The sequence below is a fragment of the Protomyctophum parallelum genome (assembly GCF_964188405.1).
Source record: "Protomyctophum parallelum genome assembly, chromosome: 17".
In the NCBI taxonomy this organism is placed as follows: Eukaryota; Metazoa; Chordata; class Actinopteri; order Myctophiformes; family Myctophidae; genus Protomyctophum; species Protomyctophum parallelum.
Window position 1 is genome coordinate 28,472,332 of NC_139719.1, and position 19,657 is coordinate 28,491,988.

Below are 19,657 nucleotides of genomic sequence, written 5' to 3' on the forward strand. Positions count from 1 at the left end.
GGTGAATGTAATGCACAATCTCTGTAAAGCGCCTTGGATAAAGGCGCGTAGCGCCTTTATCCAAGGCGCTTTACAGAGATTGTGCATGCACCATTTACCATTTATGTTAAATTGGACATTTTCATGGTAAAAGGTTAGCTGGACAGGGTTCTTTCAGACATAAGCCCCAACCGTTACATCTCAGGAAACAGGGGGAGAGAGCACCGTCTCCCAATGGTCCTCCAGCAACTTGATGTCATGACATGGGACTTGAACCTGCCAACTGTCTGTAGCAGAGGCAACGGGTCAAGCGCTCCACACCATTGAGCCAAGGCACCTTGGGGCATTCAGGAGATTTCTCCGGGTGCTTTTGAGTTAAACAGAGCAAGAATGTTTAAACAGTACTGCTTCGGATCATGTTAAAAGCACCATCGTCCCCGAGGTGGATTCGAACCAACAACCTCTTGGTTTACAGCCAAGCGCACTAGTCCACAGCGCCACACAAGGCTGTTGAGTGTTGAAGCAAAAGTGTGTGTATTGAATATGGATTCGGAGTCCCAGGGGCTTTACTATCTGAAGGCTAACATACAAAAGATCGCTTCAACAGTACAAAGAGGTAGATGTTACTGAGTGATGGTGTAGTAGGGGTTATTCAGCACAGAGAGTTCATGTTCAAATCCCACTCTTCCTAACGTTTAATGCTAGAGTTATTGAGCTTCATTTACTGCTATTCTAGCAGTGGCTCACAGCCTCAGCCTCAGCCTGACCACTTCAAAACTCTAATTGTCGTAGTGGTTAAGATGTTGGCTTTCCACGTGGGAGACCAGGGTTCGATTCCCGGCTGTTACACTATCATACAAAAGAAGACCTCAACAGCGCTAAGAAACGTCTGTTTAATATGATGCTGTGTTATTTAAACTTTACGAACTGTAGGCTAACGAACAAAAGATCACTTCAAAATTACCAGGAGACTTTGCCTGAGAGTGTCTGACTGATGGTGCAGTGGTCTAATCATCAGGCTTTCAGTACAGACATTCCATGTTCAAGGCCTGTTCCTCCCACAGCTCAATGCTGCAGTAATTTGAATTTTTCAAGGCTAGAATAGAAAATAAAAACTCAAAAGCACCAGGGGACATCTGCTGAATGCCCTAAGGTGCCTTGTGGGGCGGCAGTGGCTCAGGGGTAGAGTGCCTGGATGGTAACCGTAAGGTTGCCAGTTCAAACCCGGGCTCCCCCAGAGTTACTGTCGAAGTGTCCTTGAGCAAGACACTGAACCCCTAATTGCTCCCGATGTGCTAGTTGGTGCCTTGCATGGTTTCCGCTGCCATCGGTGTATGAATGGGTGAATGTAATGCACAATCTCTGTAAAGCGCCTTGGATAAAGGCGCGTAGCGCCTTTATCCAAGGCGCTTTACAGAGATTGTGCATGCACCATTTACCATTTATGTTAAATTGGACATTTTCATGGTAAAAGGTTAGCTGGACAGGGTTCTTTCAGACATAAGCCCCAACCGTTACATCTCAGGAAACAGGGGGAGAGAGCACCGTCTCCCAATGGTCCTCCAGCAACTTGATGTCATGACATGGGACTTGAACCTGCCAACTGTCTGTAGCAGAGGCAACGGGTCAAGCGCTCCACACCATTGATCCAAGGCACCTTGGGGCATTCAGGAGATTTCTCCGGGTGCTTTTGAGTTAAACAGAGCAAGAATGTTTAAACAGTACTGCTTCGGATCATGTTAAAAGCACCATCGTCCCCGAGGTGGATTCGAACCAACAACCTCTTGGTTTACAGCCAAGCGCACTAGTCCACAGCGCCACACAAGGCTGTTGAGTGTTGAAGCAAAAGTGTGTGTATTGAATATGGATTCGGAGTCCCAGGGGCTTTACTATCTGAAGGCTAACATACAAAAGATCGCTTCAACAGTACAAAGAGGCAGATGTTACTGAGTGATGGTGTAGTAGGGGTTATTCAGCACAGAGAGTTCATGTTCAAATCCCACTCTTCCTAACGTTTAATGCTAGAGTTATTGAGCTTCATTTACTGCTATTCTAGCAGTGGCTCACAGCCTCAGCCTCAGCCTGACCACTTCAAAACTCTAATTGTCGTAGTGGTTAAGATGTTGGCTTTCCACGTGGGAGACCAGGGTTCGATTCCCGGCTGTTACACTATCATACAAAAGAAGACCTCAACAGCGCTAAGAAACGTCTGTTTAATATGATGCTGTGTTATTTAAACTTTACGAACTGTAGGCTAACGAACAAAAGATCACTTCAAAATTACCAGGAGACTTTGCCTGAGAGTGTCTGACTGATGGTGCAGTGGTCTAATCATCAGGCTTTCAGTACAGACATTCCATGTTCAAGGCCTGTTCCTCCCACAGCTCAATGCTGCAGTAATTTGAATTTTTCAAGGCTAGAATAGAAAATAAAAACTCAAAAGCACCAGGGGACATCTGCTGAATGCCCTAAGGTGCCTTGTGGGGCGGCAGTGGCTCAGGGGTAGAGTGCCTGGATGGTAACCGTAAGGTTGCCAGTTCAAACCCGGGCTCCCCCAGAGTTACTGTCGAAGTGTCCTTGAGCAAGACACTGAACCCCTAATTGCTCCCGATGTGCTAGTTGGTGCCTTGCATGGTTTCCGCTGCCATCGGTGTATGAATGGGTGAATGTAATGCACAATCTCTGTAAAGCGCCTTGGATAAAGGCGCGTAGCGCCTTTATCCAAGGCGCTTTACAGAGATTGTGCATGCACCATTTACCATTTATGTTAAATTGGACATTTTCATGGTAAAAGGTTAGCTGGACAGGGTTCTTTCAGACATAAGCCCCAACCGTTACATCTCAGGAAACAGGGGGAGAGAGCACCGTCTCCCAATGGTCCTCCAGCAACTTGATGTCATGACATGGGACTTGAACCTGCCAACTGTCTGTAGCAGAGGCAACGGGTCAAGCGCTCCACACCATTGAGCCAAGGCACCTTGGGGCATTCAGGAGATTTCTCCGGGTGCTTTTGAGTTAAACAGAGCAAGAATGTTTAAACAGTAGTGCTTCGGATCATGTTAAAAGCACCATCGTCCCCGAGGTGGATTCGAACCAACAACCTCTTGGTTTACAGCCAAGCGCACTAGTCCACAGCGCCACACAAGGCTGTTGAGTGTTGAAGCAAAAGTGTGTGTATTGAATATGGATTCGGAGTCCCAGGGGCTTTACTATCTGAAGGCTAACATACAAAAGATCGCTTCAACAGTACAAAGAGGCAGATGTTACTGAGTGATGGTGTAGTAGGGGTTATTCAGCACAGAGAGTTCATGTTCAAATCCCACTCTTCCTAACGTTTAATGCTAGAGTTATTGAGCTTCATTTACTGCTATTCTAGCAGTGGCTCACAGCCTCAGCCTCAGCCTGACCACTTCAAAACTCTAATTGTCGTAGTGGTTAAGATGTTGGCTTTCCACGTGGGAGACCAGGGTTCGATTCCCGGCTGTTACACTATCATACAAAAGAAGACCTCAACAGCACTAAGAAACGTCTGTTTAATATGATGCTGTGTTATTTAAACTTTACGAACTGTAGGCTAACGAACAAAAGATCACTTCAAAATTACCAGGAGACTTTGCCTGAGAGTGTCTGACTGATGGTGCAGTGGTCTAATCATCAGGCTTTCAGTACAGACATTCCATGTTCAAGGCCTGTTCCTCCCACAGCTCAATGCTGCAGTAATTTGAATTTTTCAAGGCTAGAATAGAAAATAAAAACTCAAAAGCACCAGGGGACATCTGCTGAATGCCCTAAGGTGCCTTGTGGGGCGGCAGTGGCTCAGGGGTAGAGTGCCTGGATGGTAACCGTAAGGTTGCCAGTTCAAACCCGGGCTCCCCCAGAGTTACTGTCGAAGTGTCCTTGAGCAAGACACTGAACCCCTAATTGCTCCCGATGTGCTAGTTGGTGCCTTGCATGGTTTCCGCTGCCATCGGTGTATGAATGGGTGAATGTAATGCACAATCTCTGTAAAGCGCCTTGGATAAAGGCGCGTAGCGCCTTTATCCAAGGCGCTTTACAGAGATTGTGCATGCACCATTTACCATTTATGTTAAATTGGACATTTTCATGGTAAAAGGTTAGCTGGACAGGGTTCTTTCAGACATAAGCCCCAACCGTTACATCTCAGGAAACAGGGGGAGAGAGCACCGTCTCCCAATGGTCCTCCAGCAACTTGATGTCATGACATGGGACTTGAACCTGCCAACTGTCTGTAGCAGAGGCAACGGGTCAAGCGCTCCACACCATTGAGCCAAGGCACCTTGGGGCATTCAGGAGATTTCTCCGGGTGCTTTTGAGTTAAACAGAGCAAGAATGTTTAAACAGTACTGCTTCGGATCATGTTAAAAGCACCATCGTCCCCGAGGTGGATTCGAACCAACAACCTCTTGGTTTACAGCCAAGCGCACTAGTCCACAGCGCCACACAAGGCTGTTGAGTGTTGAAGCAAAAGTGTGTGTATTGAATATGGATTCGGAGTCCCAGGGGCTTTACTATCTGAAGGCTAACATACAAAAGATCGCTTCAACAGTACAAAGAGGCAGATGTTACTGAGTGATGGTGTAGTAGGGGTTATTCAGCACAGAGAGTTCATGTTCAAATCCCACTCTTCCTAACGTTTAATGCTAGAGTTATTGAGCTTCATTTACTGCTATTCTAGCAGTGGCTCACAGCCTCAGCCTCAGCCTGACCACTTCAAAACTCTAATTGTCGTAGTGGTTAAGATGTTGGCTTTCCACGTGGGAGACCAGGGTTCGATTCCCGGCTGTTACACTATCATACAAAAGAAGACCTCAACAGCGCTAAGAAACGTCTGTTTAATATGATGCTGTGTTATTTAAACTTTACGAACTGTAGGCTAACGAACAAAAGATCACTTCAAAATTACCAGGAGACTTTGCCTGAGAGTGTCTGACTGATGGTGCAGTGGTCTAATCATCAGGCTTTCAGTACAGACATTCCATGTTCAAGGCCTGTTCCTCCCACAGCTCAATGCTGCAGTAATTTGAATTTTTCAAGGCTAGAATAGAAAATAAAAACTCAAAAGCACCAGGGGACATCTGCTGAATGCCCTAAGGTGCCTTGTGGGGCGGCAGTGGCTCAGGGGTAGAGTGCCTGGATGGTAACCGTAAGGTTGCCAGTTCAAACCCGGGCTCCCCCAGAGTTACTGTCGAAGTGTCCTTGAGCAAGACACTGAACCCCTAATTGCTCCCGATGTGCTAGTTGGTGCCTTGCATGGTTTCCGCTGCCATCGGTGTATGAATGGGTGAATGTAATGCACAATCTCTGTAAAGCGCCTTGGATAAAGGCGCGTAGCGCCTTTATCCAAGGCGCTTTACAGAGATTGTGCATGCACCATTTACCATTTATGTTAAATTGGACATTTTCATGGTAAAAGGTTAGCTGGACAGGGTTCTTTCAGACATAAGCCCCAACCGTTACATCTCAGGAAACAGGGGGAGAGAGCACCGTCTCCCAATGGTCCTCCAGCAACTTGATGTCATGACATGGGACTTGAACCTGCCAACTGTCTGTAGCAGAGGCAACGGGTCAAGCGCTCCACACCATTGAGCCAAGGCACCTTGGGGCATTCAGGAGATTTCTCCGGGTGCTTTTGAGTTAAACAGAGCAAGAATGTTTAAACAGTACTGCTTCGGATCATGTTAAAAGCACCATCGTCCCCGAGGTGGATTCGAACCAACAACCTCTTGGTTTACAGCCAAGCGCACTAGTCCACAGCGCCACACAAGGCTGTTGAGTGTTGAAGCAAAAGTGTGTGTATTGAATATGGATTCGGAGTCCCAGGGGCTTTACTATCTGAAGGCTAACATACAAAAGATCGCTTCAACAGTACAAAGAGGCAGATGTTACTGAGTGATGGTGTAGTAGGGGTTATTCAGCACAGAGAGTTCATGTTCAAATCCCACTCTTCCTAACGTTTAATGCTAGAGTTATTGAGCTTCATTTACTGCTATTCTAGCAGTGGCTCACAGCCTCAGCCTCAGCCTGACCACTTCAAAACTCTAATTGTCGTAGTGGTTAAGATGTTGGCTTTCCACGTGGGAGACCAGGGTTCGATTCCCGGCTGTTACACTATCATACAAAAGAAGACCTCAACAGCGCTAAGAAACGTCTGTTTAATATGATGCTGTGTTATTTAAACTTTACGAACTGTAGGCTAACGAACAAAAGATCACTTCAAAATTACCAGGAGACTTTGCCTGAGAGTGTCTGACTGATGGTGCAGTGGTCTAATCATCAGGCTTTCAGTACAGACATTCCATGTTCAAGGCCTGTTCCTCCCACAGCTCAATGCTGCAGTAATTTGAATTTTTCAAGGCTAGAATAGAAAATAAAAACTCAAAAGCACCAGGGGACATCTGCTGAATGCCCTAAGGTGCCTTGTGGGGCGGCAGTGGCTCAGGGGTAGAGTGCCTGGATGGTAACCGTAAGGTTGCCAGTTCAAACCCGGGCTCCCCCAGAGTTACTGTCGAAGTGTCCTTGAGCAAGACACTGAACCCCTAATTGCTCCCGATGTGCTAGTTGGTGCCTTGCATGGTTTCCGCTGCCATCGGTGTATGAATGGGTGAATGTAGAGATTGTGCATGCACCATTTACCATTTATGTTAAATTGGACATTTTCATGGTAAAAGGTTAGCTGGACAGGGTTCTTTCAGACATAAGCCCCAACCGTTACATCTCAGGAAACAGGGGGAGAGAGCACCGTCTCCCAATGGTCCTCCAGCAACTTGATGTCATGACATGGGACTTGAACCTGCCAACTGTCTGTAGCAGAGGCAACGGGTCAAGCGCTCCACACCATTGAGCCAAGGCACCTTGGGGCATTCAGGAGATTTCTCCGGGTGCTTTTGAGTTAAACAGAGCAAGAATGTTTAAACAGTACTGCTTCGGATCATGTTAAAAGCACCATCGTCCCCGAGGTGGATTCGAACCAACAACCTCTTGGTTTACAGCCAAGCGCACTAGTCCACAGCGCCACACAAGGCTGTTGAGTGTTGAAGCAAAAGTGTGTGTATTGAATATGGATTCGGAGTCCCAGGGGCTTTACTATCTGAAGGCTAACATACAAAAGATCGCTTCAACAGTACAAAGAGGCAGATGTTACTGAGTGATGGTGTAGTAGGGGTTATTCAGCACAGAGAGTTCATGTTCAAATCCCACTCTTCCTAACGTTTAATGCTAGAGTTATTGAGCTTCATTTACTGCTATTCTAGCAGTGGCTCACAGCCTCAGCCTCAGCCTGACCACTTCAAAACTCTAATTGTCGTAGTGGTTAAGATGTTGGCTTTCCACGTGGGAGACCAGGGTTCGATTCCCGGCTGTTACACTATCATACAAAAGAAGACCTCAACAGCGCTAAGAAACGTCTGTTTAATATGATGCTGTGTTATTTAAACTTTACGAACTGTAGGCTAACGAACAAAAGATCACTTCAAAATTACCAGGAGACTTTGCCTGAGAGTGTCTGACTGATGGTGCAGTGGTCTAATCATCAGGCTTTCAGTACAGACATTCCATGTTCAAGGCCTGTTCCTCCCACAGCTCAATGCTGCAGTAATTTGAACTTTTCAAGGCTTGACTACCGCGTTTAAAAAATATCAGATTTTTAGAGATGTTTTTGTCCGTATCGTTCGGCCTTAATCGTCGTCCGACGTTAGTGGGAGGGGCCTATTTTACAAAAAAATGCCACAAAGGGAATGTCCAATCAATCCCAAATTTTAATCAGATGTCGCGAGTGGCCAAAAAGCCAAAAGCGATTACATTTTCATCCATAGGGGGCGCCACAAATGCGAAAAATGTAACAGTTTCTTGCAAAAAAAGATTTTTGGGGGGATAAATCCCCTCAGAATTAGTTATACATGACCACAGGGGTGACATTGTAATTGGCTGGCAATATTAGCAGGAAGGGCATATGTAAGCGACTGCAGCAACCACACTGCAATTTTTCAAAATTGCGACCCTTCTAGTTCTACTCTTCACTGTGGACCACATTTTGGAGAATAATACCCAGACGGACAATGGAACAGTTCTTAGAGAGCATGGTGGCTCTCTGTGATAAGCTGCTGTCTATGTGAGCCACATGTTATGGGTTCAAGTCCAGCCCATGTCCATCTGCTCAACACATGTTTTAAAGAGTGACATCCAGAAGAACACCCTAAAACTGTGGTAGGTTACAGAGAACATGGTGGCTCCCTCTGTTAAGACACTGTGTATGATCCTCAGGTTGTGGGTTCAAATCCAGACAAGGCTGTTCTATTCTGAATCATAGATGGGGGTAAACACCACCCTACTATATATCATGATTTGGGTGTCCTTAACATGAAGATGCTTGTGAATCATTGTGTTGATAAGAAGAGGCTGAATGGGTAGAGAGTCTGCCTGGCAAGCAGAAGGTCCCAGGTTTGAATCCTGGTCCGGTCAATGTGTCAAGCCGTTAACTGCTCTTCTGTGGGAAGTAAAGTGAAGCAACACCACTGTATGTAGTTTGTATGACACTGGCCACTGACATTATCAGTGGCTATGTTACAATCACAACATTATTGTAAATTATGTTCTATATGAATTGCCGTATACCAACAGGATACTGTAGAAGAGAAATGCTCACCTGATTGTATGCTCAGACCTGTCAGACAGTCCTCGTCTAGTGAATTAACGCAAAATATAAGAGACACAGATGCACATACTAAGTCGCTTTTATTAATACAGAACTGCATGCTACAGAGACTGTACAGCATAAACATTTATTCATTACAAAAAAAACATGGTTTTTGGAACCATTTAAAATAACAGAGAAAAATAAAATAAACAAACAAAAAAATAAAAAATAAAATAAAATAAAAATAAGAGCATAAAATAGAACAGGAACATCACAGCCGTTAAGGAAACATTCAAACTATTTATCATTAGCATCTTAATAAACCAGAGAAGAAATCGACAGTTTACAGTCGCGTCATGTCAACTACAATGGCACCGAGTGGATGATTCTCTTGTAGTTTTTCTCTTTTTTTTCTTCTTTTTTACAGCCTCTTGCAACATCAACATGCCTATTTTTTCTATCTACCTATATGTAGTAGTGTACTTAAAAGTGGCAGTTTGTGTATTTTTTTGTATTTAATAGTTTTTTATGAACCTCCTAATATACATAATTTTGGCCCTCGTGGGTTTATACAGTATGATGTCCGTCTTTTTAAGTTTAAATTTTTAATATTTGACAATCTGCTACCAAACACATTTGTTATAGCAACATTTATACTACATACATAGCAATCTATGTAACGTCACAGCAAAGAATGGTATTGAAAAAAAAAAACCCTACAGCATTGTTAGAGGGGGGAGAGAAAATTATCACAAAATTTGGCACGGAAAAATCTGTACATGAATCTACAGTCTGCGCGATGTGACTGCGATAAAAAAGAAGGGCTTTAGACATGTTTCCAACTACTGAAGACACGGTACCCACTGTCCCTCGTATTCAAGTTTTCTTTTCTTCTTTTTTTTTGTAAAATGGCTTATAGACGCATCTGTTGAAATGACGTTGTGCATACTTCTGTTCATGAGATCTTTACACAGTACGACTGAGTGGAACCCAGGGTTTCAGCAAGGAAAGAAATTAATCTGTCAAAACAACAAAAACATAAAAATAACAAAACAAAAACAAAAGATTTTCCTTTCAAAAACCTCCTTGTAAAAATGGGTCATTCATATATATATATAAGTCGCTTACCTTAAGAAAAAAATATTTGTACAATGTATTAAGAAAAAAAATCAAAAAGGGACACGTACAAGATACGACAAGCAATCTCTAAAGCAATAAATACTACTGGTCCTAGCGTTGTGACATTTTTGTATTGAACACCCACAACCCTCCCACCCCAAACCTCCCCTCAAGTCCACCCCAACCCCCATTTGACTCCTCCCCCAAGGTAAACAACAAAAAGAAAAAGACAACGCAATGGAACAATGCATATTTAACACGGTAATCCCCCCCTTCCCACCCACCCCTATTATTTCTGTACATTTAAACAAGAACAGGTAACATCACAATTAAAGTTGTCCCTCAGAGGTGTCTGTCTGCGCAAGCCCCCCCCCCCCCCCCCCCCCCCAGTACCCTCCCAGGGATGAATAGGTGACGGTTGATTGGTTCGCAGGCTCGTATTTAATACAAATAATAAAGGAGAACCAACTCTTTTCAAGAAAAAAAGGGCTCATTGAATTATCTAGCCTAACATTTTTTTAATGTCTTTTAAACCATTTTGAAGTTGAACTACTCTGTTGTGCTGCTTCAACACTACAAATAAAAAGACAAACAAAATTCATAAAAATTTGGCAATTCACAAAGCTATACTACAACTCATTGTATTATTTCTTTATAATAATTATATATTTTTTCAATAATAATGATGGGTCAAATATTGACCAATGAACTTTTAATAAAAAACAACAACTAAAATCTTTTAAAGCCGTATGGCACAGAAACATAAAAACAAACCAAGGAAAACGATTGACGTGAAAATTCATCAGCGAGAGAGAGAGACAGACGGGGCACCAGCAACGGTGTGTGTTTGTTGAATTCAGCTTAGAAAACAAAACAAGAATAAAGAGCAAGATGTGGAGTAGAGGGAGAGAGAACAGACTATTCTATAGACTTGGTCACGAGCGACAGAGGCTGCTGGGCCGTCGTGGAGCCCGGGTGAAGCGAGTGGGAATGACACATGGACGCCAGCGGCCGGCCCAGGGGCGGCCCCGCTGCCGAGGAGGAGCCCGGCGGCTGCCGCGAGGACGAGACGTCGCCGCGCTCCAGGGCTCCGTTGTGGGAGGAGGCGCCACCGGGCGTTTTGCGGGCGGCCGAGGCCGCCGAGGAGTTCTCCATCCGAACCAAAGATGGAGGAGGAGGAGGCGGCGGTGGGGGGGGAGGAGGAGGCCCGACCAGGAGGTGGTGGTGGGGGGGGTGGAGTGTCTGGTGGTGGTGGTGGGCCGGTTTCATAGTCAGTGAGAGAGGTTGCATTTGTTCAGTCTGAGGTCTGGGCTCTTTCGAGGAAGGGGAAGGAGCCACGGAGGAGGAAGGGGAGGAAGGGGGGGAGTCTAGTAAGCTTCCGTCCGAAGAAGGAGGACTGGCACAGCTGCCTTCACCTTGGATGTAGCGAATGCACTTTTTTTTTCTCCTGGAGAGGGGGTGGGGGGGGCCAAGGCGAGAAGAAACAAAACAAGAGCAAAGAGTCTTTTAGCATCAATGTCTTGAAAACTAACACAAACACACAAGGCTTTGGCAGCAAAGCTACTTGAATGCACTGATTGCTTTGGTTTCGCACACACGGTAGATGGGGCGTTTTACTGTCGTATCTAGCGTGCACGTTGATATGGTGATCGCTGACGTTTTTTGTTTTTTCGTTTGCTTTGTTCAGGTGCATTCAAGTACCGTTGAAGGCAATAAAAGGCCACTAAAGGCCACAGTCAGGTTCCCAATATCTCCCCAACCCCGTACTGAACAAACACAGACAGACAGACAGACAGACAGACAGACATACAGACAGACAGACAGGAAGGATCAGACAACAGGAAAGTGCCATGAGAATAACCAAGAGAGACACAATGATGATGAAAGGAAGCAATGAAAATGAGCTCTTTTTTACGTTCACCCTGTCGTCCCAATTGTGGACCTGCCATTAAAAGCAAAAATGTGCCAACATTTAAAAAAATAAGCGTTGCATCGAAACATGTGGGGAGCCTGTAGATCGGCTATTTTCACTAGTTTGACGTAGGACAAAGTATATTGGATTTAAGTGGTAAACGGACACTCTTTATGAATGGTGTATTGACTACATGTAATTCCAGGCTAATCTAGTGCGCTCGTCTCAGCCGGGTGAGCAACCTGAAGTTAGGACGCCCCCATCTCATTGGCCTCTCTCCATCTCTCTGCTAGCTCTCTCTTCTCCCAGGGGAACAGAGTTTGGATGCGAGGCTAAAAAGTCAACAAGATCCACACACTACCTCGTATCTGTCCCCCTAAAGACGTGAATGCGTGCACGAGGGGTCACGGCATTGTGTTTGCATTTCTTGCTTCGGGGTCGGGACCCCCCCTCTCCGCGTCTGGTGTTGCCCGGGAGCCAAAACCATCCCCTGCTGTGGAACCGAGCTCCACAATGCAACCACACCGCAGGGGGTGGGTGGGAGTGGGGGAGAAGGAAGTAGAGGGGATTGTGCTTATCGGCGGTGGCTGTGCTCTGAATGTTGCGCTGAGATTTGGTTAAAGGGGGAATCTCTGCTCAACTCATCTTTATCCTGACCTCTGAATTGACCCTCCCCCTCCTCTCCTTTCTCTCTCTCTCTCTGCTCCATCACAAGGATGCCTGAAGGCCATGTGTAGTTTAAGACGGCTAGCTCACAGGGACAGGCAGCGCGGGAGGAAAGAAAGAAAAGACAAGAACAGCTAAGGTGATCCAAAAAGAATGGGAGAACAAAATAAGTAAGAGCGGACGGGAGGCCTATCGAATTCTATGTGTGGCCGTTCATTTCAGGGTAAGGCCTGTTTCTCAAGTCATACCCCTGCCTGTACTGTACTAAGTGTCGCGCGGATACGTTTGAGATCGAGGCGAATGCGGAAGAGCGGGGGATTGAGAATGACAGGATAAGTGGACATAAAAATAAGAGTCAGAAGGAAAGTAAAGATACATTGACACTGAGAACTCTGGATACCGTGACGGCATGCTTGGAAGAATGGGAGAGGAGCATGCATTCCTGATAAGTCAGACAAATTATCCAGGATTGCAAGCACACAACATGGAAGACAACAGGAAAACATGGAAAAAGAAGCAAGGGATGACGGAGTGGAGTGTGCCAGGCTTTTAAGTGCTTTGTACGTTCCTAGCATTGTGAGCTGAAGTGTATTGATTGTCCTTTACCGGAGCAAAAAGCTATCAGTTTGCCCGTGCCCGGCTATACGTCTTGTTCTACGGTGTCTTCCGAGTGATAAGTGCCTGTCAAACTGCTACAAATGAGCTAATATCCATTTTTTAACAGACGTATCGATTCATAACATGTGCCCGTGCACGTTATTGATTTCTCCTCTCTGGTCTCGGGGGGGAATTACACCAGATGCATCTTTTAGGAAATGGAGCCCTGTGAGGTCTTTTAACCTCTCGGCTTCCAAGACGAACGCTGAATTACGAGGCTCTCCCATCGCCCTGGTCTGTCTTGACTCTTGCCTGGCTTTCCATCATTTCCCGTGACTGCCTAAGGAATATATATCAGCTGGAATGGTGTATCGCTTGATTCGCTAACATCACTATGTCGAAGCGATGGCCTGGAAGACGCCCAATCAATGACAGGCTGCATGCCGAGTCATTCTCACTTCAAATGTTCAGAGATCGTAAAAAAAGAAGAAAGGAAACGGTTAAAAATAAAAGCGTCTACAAATTTAACTCACCTGTCCCTGAACAAAAACGAATACCACGGATAAAAAATTGGCCCATAAATTGTGAATGAGCTCTTCACTTTTGACGTACAAAACCATCTTAACTGGACCCTGATACTTGACGCTTATTCAAATGAATCATTACAAAAGAAACCCCCCCGGGATGCGAAGCATATCAGGTTTTGCATGCCCCTGATGTACAATACCGAACGATGTGTGGTGAATGGTTGAAAGTCATGTAGAGAAGAGCGAGACACAGTGGGTGGAGGGGCGTTCGGTGGTGATGACGCAGTGCAAGCCAGACACAGAAAAGGGTATTACTTAGCAGAAACAAATACCTACCATGAAAATATTCCCAATTCAAAGACTGCTTGTGTCAGAACAGAAAGACAACAGGTAGGGACTAAGTAAGGGTTATTAGAGAGGAAGTTTGGAGGAAGACAAGGAGGAGGAAGAGAAGGAGGAGAAGGAAGAGGGCATAGAAAGAGAGTGTCACTGAACAGGCCCTCTGAGGAAGCAGGGCCAGGTTTGTAAAGCACCACATGGTTATATCAAAAAAAGGGCGCCAATTAGGACATACTGTACATGACAGTGGAAATATCTACTGGCTAGAAAATGGATTTGGATCAGAACTGTTGGGATCATGAGAATTAATGTTTTCACTGTATTAGTCGTGTATTAGATTAGCCATGCTGTGAATCTGTTTCTCAAAATCCGGTCCAGGGCATGGAGAAACTCCCCATGCCCAGGTCTGTAACTCTGAGAGTGTACCATTTTCTTTGGAACCTAAATCTACGGAGTAAAATTCAACAGATGTAACCGTTAAAGTCCCTTTTGGTTCCGTGTGTCCACTCTCAGAGTTGACCCCCCTGGTGGTCCCGGCATTGAGAACCAGTGCTGTAAATGATGGCTAGACACCGGATCAATGTTCACCTCCAAAGTCACCTCATCTTGTAAATCCACTTTCTGCCACGGCGGGCTTAAAAACCTTGTTGTGGGTTTGAAAAAGGTATTGAAAAGCACTGCGTTGAGGGCAAGTTTACAGTGTGGAAAAGCCCTCCTTGGTTAAGGGGGAGGGGGGTGGGGGGGACAGACAAAAAGAGTAGTTTGCCACATGTTACCACATTGAAGGAGAGACACACTGTTTTTTGGTTTTGTTGTTGTTTTCTCTAGATTCTCTAGACTATATCTGTACAAGTAATCAAGGAGGGGAGAAGGAGGCTGCTCATTGTGTCTGGGCCTCCTCTCCACGGATACTTAATGGGAGTTATACCTGCATGGTTTGCACCATAAACTCAGCTGGTCAAGCCCGAACAAGGCACGACACTTCTTTGGGGTATTTGCATCTGTTAGCCAAAGAGGTAGGACAACGAACACACGTACGTACGTACACACACACATACACACACGCACACACACAGAGACAAAACAAAAAAACAAAAACGAGAAAGAAAAAAAGAAAACGGACACGTCATTGCACAGACATAAACACATGGCCAGGGCTTAGGTTTAGGCTGGTTGACACTGGGACATCCTCCGCAACATTTTGACCAAGCCATCATCACGTCAACTCCTCCGCCGACACTGCCATGTCTGGATTCCTCAGTGGGGAGGGGGGTGGGGCTTACGGTTTTGTCCTGGCTGTAATCAAACCCACTCAGTGAAAATCTGGAGTGCCAATCCAACTGTGAAACTATACCCGTGAGGGTCCATTTTCAGGGTTTGGTCGGTGGGCGGGCTTTGTTCTATTTGTTGCACAAACAGACCCGCAACATTCATTCCATACACACCCTTCTTCCCAAAAAGGCATAAGAAAGTCCCCACCCCCCCTTAAAACAAAACATACTGGTTGGCACCTACGTATAAGAGGCAAGCTAGACTGGCAGGGGCCGTGGCTGGAGGAAGCCGAGAGGTGATGGTGATAGGCCTGGCCGGACAGATGGAACAGACAAACCGTGGGGCGGTAGAGGGCAGAAGGCAGCGACAGAGAGAAGAGAGCGGAGGAGGAGGAAGAGCAGGACGAGGGGGGAGGAAGAGGAGGATGGTCCCAGTGTACAGTGTAACCCAGCCTTCGCCTGGCCCCCGGCCGGTGCGGGCGGACACCGTACACACCTGCATGGGCCACACCAGTTATTCTGTTGGTCGAGGCCAAAGCGCGCTCGACACTTCTTAGGAGCGCTCAGGTCTGATGAGGTCATAACGAAGGGGAGGGGGTAAGGGAGGAGGGGAGGGGGACGGGGAAGCCAGCACAGAGGAGGAGAAATGGAACCAAAACAGGGGGGGGGAAATAAACAAACAAATAAATAAATGAAGGTAGAAAAAAAGGGGAGAAAGAATAGACACCGGTGAATCTGTGAAGCTTTTGCTGTGGCTTATTTCAAGCTAAATCAATCCCCCCCACCCCCATATCATCCATCCCCAGTTTACATACTAGATGCAAGCCATTGTCAAGAGATCTCAAGTATGCCTTTTTTAGAGAAAGCACAGACTGTCAGAAGACACAGTTGTTAGTGTGTGTTTCCAGACGTTAGGGAAATCAAAATGCAGGCAAAGGCTCAATGTGCAAACGAGTCAAAGCGGTAGCTTTGTTTCAATCATGTGATTTGGAACTCTGATTGGAAATTAGAAATGCAAAAAGTAGAAGTGCTTTTTTGTTAGAGCGAGCATAGAAAAGGGTGGGGGGTGGGGTGGGTGGGTTGAATGCACTGCACCGCTTTAAAAGCTAGCTGTTGTCAAAGCTGTGTTATCTGAAGAAGGTTGGGGTTCAAGGTGGCGGGAATAAGCAGTAAAAGAAGGCTGTTTCAGACAGCAAGGAGAAATAATCTAGTCCTCAGGACCTGGTATCAAACAGCCCATAGCATCACTGACCACAGTGGCTGCGAGTCAAAAAGTTAGGCTTTCATTTGTACCTCGCCGTGTGACTCTTTCGACAAGTGCCATGACTTGCTTCGCCACTCTGTTCAGTCGACAATGTCATTTTTGTCACGCGAAAGAGTCGCACAACGAGGGACAAAAAGGGCCTTTAAGAATGTTGTGCTGTAGGTGTTTGATTATAGGCGGTTTTAAAAAGAGAGGGGGTAGGCCAAATTCATGCTGGCCTATTAGAGTAGGCACAGGCACAGCTACAGAATAGCATATAGATTAAGGAGGTTTACCCTGACATCCTAAGATCATAGTTCATAAGCTAGCTTTAAACAGTCTTAAACCTGGACTCCCTCATTATAGGCCAACATTAAAAAATATATAAAAACACAAAATAAATAGAGGTAATAGCCGATCTACAAGCACACAGCGGGAGTTGTGAGCTTGTAGATTGGCTACCATCGTTATTCATTCTATGCTTAAGTAACTACTGTCAATAATAGCAATAATTTAAATCAAACATAACTGCCAAAAAACAAACAATAGCAACATTTCCTTTTTTTTTCTTTAGAAAATAAAGCAGCAAACAAAAGCAAATAGAAACATTGTGAATTAATTATTATTAAATGGTAGCATTTAAGCTTAAGACTGCTCTCAACATTCTACAACTGACACATTCACGGATACATATATGATATACACATGAATTAAGATAAGAAGGAATAAAACATTAGTTAGTAATTTAATACTCAAAATGACATTAGCACCTGTAATCGGAGGGAGTGAAAGGCAAGGGTTTGGAAAATATTCTCTGTGTTCTGAAAAAAAAGAACAGATAGAGAGGCCTTCAAGAAGCGATCCGTCACCCAGAACGAGAACGCAGAACGAACACATGTAGAAAAAAGGAAAAAAAAAGAAAAAAATCGACATTTTAGTCCTCGTCAACTCACAACAGGATCAGAAAGAATAAAAAGGATGGATAAATAGCAGCATTAGCAAACCTCCTTAATTTTAAAAGACGTGGGTGTGATTTAGTTCATGTTGATATTAAGAGCATGCGTGAAGGCAAGCGGAGGGGGGTTAAGGGAGGGGCGGGGGTTCAGGAAGCACGCACACACATATGCATGCACGCACGCACGCACACGCTCACACACACGCACACACGCAAGCACAATCTATCTGCAGGGTACAGGCACGATAACACGGAACCACACACACACACACACACACACACACACACACACACACACACACACAACACACGCACGCACACACGCACACACGCACACACACACGCACACTGGCAAACGTTAATGGCTCTCACAATGCTTAGATTTCACATTCTCAAAACACACGGTATCACAGTATCACAATGCTGGGGGCAAAGGGGGGTAGAGGGGTGTCAGAGGGGAGGTGAGATGGAGCTGGGAGGGGGAGTTAGGAGGGAGGGGGGGGTTGAGGATCATGCATATTCAATTATTATTAGCTGGGGAAGGCTTGGGACGGATGGGAGGGGGGGGGGGGGGGGGATTACAAGCAACTCTACCATGTAAATATTGCATTGGATAGCATAACTATATTAAAAAACAATAATGATAATTATGAAATGAAATTCAACATATACACACACTTGAGCCATGCAAAAAGAATACAATAAGAAGCTAAAAATGGAACAAAAACCATAACCAGTCCTTAACCACTTTAACCCTGGCACCCCTCATTTTGGGCATAGACCAACGTTTCCTCAAAATGTTCCGAGGACAGCTGATCTACAAGCTGTGCAATCTACTGATCTACAGCTGATCTACAAGCTGTGCAATCTACTGATCTACAGCTGATCTACAAGCTGTGCAATCTACTGATCTACAGCTGATCTACAAGCTGTGCAATCTACTGATCTACAGCTGATCTACAAGCTGTGCACCGAGAAGTGCTGTGTGAGTTGATGAGCTAATTCGAAAAACGTATTTATTTATTATTTTGTTGAAAGCTTTTGGAAAACAGGGTTAAAGTGACTAGAACTGCAATACGTAACTTTCATATCTTAGTTCCTAAACTTGACCTTCAGGCTGTAGCACTTGTCGGCCACAGTAGCATTTCGTTATAGAAGAGCAGGGAGACCAAATACCAAAAACTATATTTTATTCACTATAATAAAAGTTGTGTATTGCAGCTTTATGGCACGTCACACATGGCAGACACATGAGGGCACTCTCCTAACAGCAGATATAATTGAGGCTTGCTTACCATTGCCCTCTGCTTGCTGCTTCTCCCTTTTTCTCTTCTTCTTTTTCCCCTGTTGGTTACATGCCAAAAAAATAGAAAGAGAAAAGAGGAAAAAAAAAAGAAGATAGTAACAGACAGGAACCTTAGTTATTATATTGTAGAAGAGCCTACCACAAACATCCTTGTGTTTACTCATTTGTTTCATCGTTCTTTCTTCCCCCCTCTATATGACGTTCTGAAATGTCTTTTCTGCCCTCTGGTTTATAACAACCACTGCAGACCAGCAATGAATGTTCCCGTCTCTCGCTTTTTTGCCATTCTTTTTTCTTATTTCTTCATCTTTTGTTTTGAGCCATCTCTAGTCCTGTGTGTGTGTGTGTGTGTGTGTGTGTGTGTGTGTGTGTTTCCCTGGGCTCCACTGGTTAACCACATGAACCCTGGTGCCCCTATTATACAAAGATTTGAAATAAATAACACATCTAGCCTGTAGATCAGCTATTTTTGGCAAAGATTCTTGGTGTAGAGAGAAAAAAGGGTGCCTACTATGACTCCTGGGGGACTCCGGTAAACAAAGAATAATAGGTTTTAAGGGTTCAACTCCAATACTGGACACAAAATGATGAGCCTTCCTGCTCAGTTGTATCGTTTATGTAGCTTCTGCAGCAGAGCTAAGCAAGCTGAACGATAGTGGCTAATCATCAGTATAACTAGCTAGCTTTATCTTTCCACTAGGACAGTTAGGGACTTTGAATTAAGCTCCATGTCCACTTTGTCAGGTCTCAAAAGATCCAAGAAGACAGTCAAGAAAGGTGAGGAATGGGGTTTGGGTACGTAAAAAGACAAAAACTATTGAGAAAGGGGGCAATTACGACTTGTAAACTTCAAAACTTACATAGTTATCTCGTGCTGACCAGCCGGGGTACAGCTGCATGTGAAGCTGTCGTTCTTTCCTGGCCAGCTCGTAGTACTTGGCCTGCTCCTCTCGTGATAGCGCATGCCACTGTGGATCGACAGAAATGTCAGGGGGAAAAGAAACGTCATGTGTGGAAATTGTGTTGTGCTGTTTTCGATATCGTCTGAGTTTACAATTAACCGGTCATTTTGGTGGTGAAGTAAGACTGA

The 19,657-nt window shown here is 45.1% G+C and overlaps 1 protein-coding gene across 13 annotated transcripts in view; it reads right to left on the reverse strand.

Annotated features, from left to right (window-relative positions):
- Window positions 1–10,146: 10,146 nt before the first annotated feature.
- The window catches only part of tcf7l2 (transcription factor 7 like 2), a 109,482-nt gene continuing 99,971 nt past the window's right edge, over window positions 10,147–19,657 (reverse strand). For 2 of the 13 annotated variants that reach the window (XM_083787883.1, XM_083787889.1), the window contains 5 exons: window positions 19,428–19,535; window positions 18,557–18,605; window positions 17,077–17,127; window positions 15,560–15,632; window positions 10,147–11,198 (listed from right to left, as the gene is read on the reverse strand). In XM_083787883.1, coding sequence (XP_083644009.1) covers window positions 10,670–11,198; window positions 15,560–15,632; window positions 17,077–17,127; window positions 18,557–18,605; window positions 19,428–19,535 — 810 coding nt within the window. In that variant the 3' untranslated portion in view covers window positions 10,147–10,669. Of the gene's footprint in view, window positions 11,199–14,720; window positions 14,794–15,559; window positions 15,633–17,076; window positions 17,128–18,556; window positions 18,620–19,426; window positions 19,536–19,657 lie in introns of all 13 variants that reach the window. The other 11 variants (XM_083787892.1, XM_083787882.1, XM_083787886.1 and 8 more) reach the window with 8 other exon arrangements.